General features: G+C 37.6%; 1 protein-coding gene across 2 annotated transcripts; it reads right to left on the bottom strand.

Moving 5' to 3' along the window:
* Positions 1 to 863: 863 nt before the first annotated feature.
* LOC107842559 (transcription factor PIF1) lies at positions 864 to 4,518 on the bottom strand (the record flags this gene model as incomplete). 2 transcript variants are annotated; one of them, XM_047403759.1, is given in 3 exon segments in its annotated part: positions 864 to 1,217; positions 1,682 to 1,760; positions 4,138 to 4,518. In XM_047403759.1, coding segments are annotated over 3 exon segments (465 nt in total), but the record flags the coding sequence as incomplete, so codon positions are not given.
* Positions 4,519 to 4,605: the final 87 nt, after the last annotated feature.

Raw genomic sequence — 4,605 nt, 5'->3', positions numbered from 1 at the left:
CACCATTAACTCCCCAACTTCCATCTTAATGCTCTACCACAATTAAACAGCCGTCAATATTCCACAGATTATAGTAACCTTAATTTACTCATCTTACAACAGGTTATACTAGTGTCAGGCCAAGTTTTTTTCAAAATCTTATGATAGAACGTCGTTACTCAATATGCTAGGTCAATTTACAGCACGAAGAATGTACCATTCAGAACACACCACACACAAATATGTTACCATTATATTACTGACTACAAAAAAAATGTTGTACAAAAAAAAGGAATATTTTTCCTATTGTTCGAACACTATTTTAAGTTCGATAGCGAATAAGAGATCAATGTATGGCTGGTCCTACCACATTCAGTAAGGTATTAGTATTGTTGCTACATGAAGATGATATACAACATCAATTGTCGAATAAATGATATAACTAAACTAAAATTATTAGAACATTAAAGTCATGTCACACAGATGGTAAGAAAACAGGTTGTATAACTAAGACACATCAATTCACACTTTGCTTTCTAGTGGCTGATACTTTAATCCATAATTTCATAGGATATGATGATTTAACACTGCTGAATTCTCTTTCTACTTTCTGTCATCAAAGTAACAGATATTTGTGGCTGTAATTTTCCACACATTGGTGTAGTGCTAAAATTTTTTGGCTTGTTCCGTCATACAGCTACTAACCCTACAAATAACCTGAGGATCTGATGAATGTGAGTGATGTCAGAGTTGTTTCAGCGAATCTATTAACTTGCACGGAAGAGTAGGTTTCAGCGAATCTATTAACTTGCACGGAAGAGTAGAGAAAGATATCAAGCAATGCAGCCGATGCATACCTCATTTTGGTGCATCAGAGTAGAGAATTATCATGAATATGTTTATGATTATCAATGTCTGCAGCAGTTAAAATTAAGGGGCAGCAGACGCATGAATTTTGGGGGCCGAAGAATCATAAGCCTGGGAAATGCTTAAAACCCCTTCAGATCACTTTATGCCGTTAAAAAACTGGCCTCAAATTATATCCACATATGCCAAAATGGAAATGAGATCTCAGGGCCACAATATGTAAAAGCAAATTGGGTACTATAGTAATAATTACAAGTTAGTGATGCTATATTTGTATCAGCCAGCCGGAGTAGACTGCACTCGATATTCCTCTTAGGCTACAAAATTTAGTTTGTGGGAAGCTTCAAAAGTTCTAGCTTTAGGTAATCAACCTGCAAATAGATAAACAGTCAATGAGGTTTCAATTTCTATGCCCATCAAAACACTGCAATGTGCCACTTGCACCAACATGCCAAAGTCCCACTGGCAAACGAAACAATAGCTTAGCATATTTTTTTTCTTTGGACTTGTGAAGAATAAATGACATCGGAAACAGCCAATCCACATCACCAGAGGTAGTGGTATGGACTGCATACACTTTACCCTCCCCAGACGCCACTACTTTGTAGGAATACCCTGGTATGTTGTTGAAGTATACATGACGTGTGTAAAGTTCTAGTCTTTCTTATTCTAATGTTGGCAAACAAACACTGGAACATATCAACAGCCGCATATAATGCCCTTTTTAGGGCACTATACAGCATCAATCATTTTATTTAATTTCTTTTTCTCCAGCTTGCATAAGAATCACTGCATTATGGCATATTATAAACAATACGCTGAATGGTAGGCTTACCAGATTGATGATTCCCAGGATTTCCAACTTCTTTGCTGCTGCTGAATTTATTGTTGCTGGGCTGTTCTACTGCCTGATTCTACATTTTAAAAGCTAAGTTTTCAATGACAGATCACTAGAGAAAACATAGGGAGCACATTGATAGGAAGGAAAGGAAAAACAGACTAGCACTGTTTCAAGTTGCATAATTCCTATAGGCACTGATTTAAGTAAAATTCAATTTGGCAAGATACAGATGTAAAGAAAGAGTATCTGTTTCTTTTGGAGCAAAAATTCAATCTAGCAGCAAAATCTACTACGAACTGCAACTGGCGAATGACCAAGGTGAAAATAAATCATCATTGCAAGATGCAAAGAGTAAACTTCTTGTCAGTCTCTACATGGACGTAGCATATAAGCAACAAGTAGACTTGTTCATGGTGTTCTCTACATTGATGAGTCACAATGTTGTGGATTCGTGGAAGTATTCATTAAATATTTAATTATATTTTAGCGATTTTATTTATTATTCTAGAATAGAGTTTTATGTTTCCTATTTTCACACGGATTAGACTTTCTAGAATAGGATTCTATGTTTCCTACTTTCATAAGGATTAGATTATTGATGTAATACTCAAGGGGGTTTTGAAGAATAAATCAAATAAGTCATATTTCAGCCAAAACCGAGAGATTGGAGTTCTCTCATCCATTGAACTCTAAGGTTTCAGTCTCCCTTTAATGATGAGTTGAAGAGATCGGAGTTCTCTGTTCCATTGAACTCTAAGGTTTCAGTCTCCCTTTAACGAGCTGAATTTATACATCGCCCTATGAATCAATCCTTTCTCCAAAAAATCATAACAATGTGGTATCAGAGCCTAACACGATGGCCTATGGGATCAATTCCAAATTCCAGTATGAACGTGCATATACAGAAACCCTAATGGACTCTAAAATAGCAACAATGGAACAATGCCTCAATGAAAGAATTGTCCAAACCATCCAAAAACAATTGTCTAGCTTGGGAATTGGCTTCACAAAATCAGCAACCCATGGAACTGAGTCGAGTAGCGCCCCGAAGATTGGTGTATCAACAACTTTTACTACTAAATGCGGTAAACCCCCAAATCAAATAAGTCGTATTTCAGCCAAAAGCAAGAGATTGGATTTCTCTGTTCCATTGAATTCTAAGATTTTAGTATCCCTTTAATAAGCTGAAAAGATTGAAGTTCTCTCATCCTTTGAACTCTAAGGTTTCCGCCTCCCTTTAACGAGCTGAATTTACATATCGCCCTATGAGTCGATCCTTCCCCAAAAGATCATAACAATTTGGTATCAGGGCCTAACACAATGGGCGATGGGATCAAATTCCAGATTCCAGGAAAAACGTGTAATTACAGAAACCCTAATGGACTCTAAAATTGCAGCAATGGAACAGCGCCTCAGTGAAAGAATTGTCCAAACCATCCAAGAACAATGGTCTAGTTTGGGAATTGGCTTCACAAAATCAACCCATGGAACTGAGTCGAGTAGCGCCCCGGCGATTGGTATATTAATAACTTTTACTACTAAATATGGTAAATCCCCAAATCAACTGACCGGTCAGAACTATCCAATAAGTGGTAATTCCTATTCGACGGTACCAATGAATACAAAGATGGAATTTCCTACTTTTGATGTCACCGACCAATTAACTTGGGTACATCATTGTGAACAATTTTTTGAAATCAATGTACAACAGAAGCAGAAAAGGTTGAAGTGGTTGAGTTTCACATATTGGCAGAAGCACAATTAGGGTATTATCAACTTAAACAAGCAAAGAGACCAATGTGTTGGGAAGAAGTACAGAAACATTATTTCCAGCTATTTGGACCTAGTGAAAGTGACAATCCGGTGGGCAAATTAGTCACACTTCGGCAAACTGGTATAGTTGAAATCAATCAGCGTCAATTTCAGGAAAAGGGCTGAAATTGGATAATTCAGTTCACACTATTCCGTGGAATTAGAGCTTGAGTACAAGCTCTTTCAACGTGAGGGGAGTAATGTTGTGGATCCGTGAAAGTATTAATTAAATATTTAATCATGTTTTAGTAATTTTATTTATTATTCTATATTAGAGTTTTATGTTTCCTACTTTCTAAGGATTAGACTTTCTAAAATAGTGTTTTATGTTTCCTACTTTCATAAGGATTAGACTATCGATGTAATACTCCTATTTAAAGGGATTTTGAAGAATAAATCAAATAAGTCGTATTTCAGCCAAAAGCAAGAGATTGGAGTTCTCTCTTCCATTGAACTCTAAGGTTTCAGTCTCTCTTTAATGAGCTGAAGAGATCAGAGTTTTGTCTTCCATTGAACTCTAAGGTTGCAACCTCCCTTTAACGAGCTGAATTTATATATTGCCAAGTGAATCGATCCTTCCCCAAACGATCATAACACACTGATATGAGTTAAGGATTAAGTAGAAGAGGAAGACTTGCCTGCGGTAATGCGACTTGCGCCTGATGGAGACCAAAAAACTGTTGATATGGATCATTAAAGTTCGGAAGTCTTGGCTGGTTCGGATTATGTGCGACAAGTGGATTTAGCGTTGGATCTGGCTGACTTGAGGCTTGCAATGGATCAACTGGAACTGGTGGCAAATGAAATGGAGGCATAGGAAATCTAGGACCCATTTGTGCTGCTGCTGCTGCTGCATTCTGCATCATCGCACCTGGTAAAAGAGGTGGATATGGCACCATTGGCCTGTTCATGCCAATCTCCATACCCATCCCCATACCTATGCCCATTCCCATAGGCGAAATGTACTGCTGCACTCCAGGATACATCATCGGGACCATGCCGCATCCCATGGACATCATCTGCAGACAAGCAGATATGATCAAACTACAGTCCGATGCGACTACAAATCCTTTTTAAGAAAATAACAAACAGCACTACAGGACTAT

This window comes from Capsicum annuum, unplaced genomic scaffold (assembly GCF_002878395.1).
Source record: "Capsicum annuum cultivar UCD-10X-F1 unplaced genomic scaffold, UCD10Xv1.1 ctg47608, whole genome shotgun sequence".
NCBI lineage: Eukaryota > Viridiplantae > Streptophyta > Magnoliopsida > Solanales > Solanaceae > Capsicum > Capsicum annuum.
The sequence above is the reverse complement of the archived record's forward strand: the minus strand, read 5'-3'. Positions and strand labels throughout refer to the sequence as shown.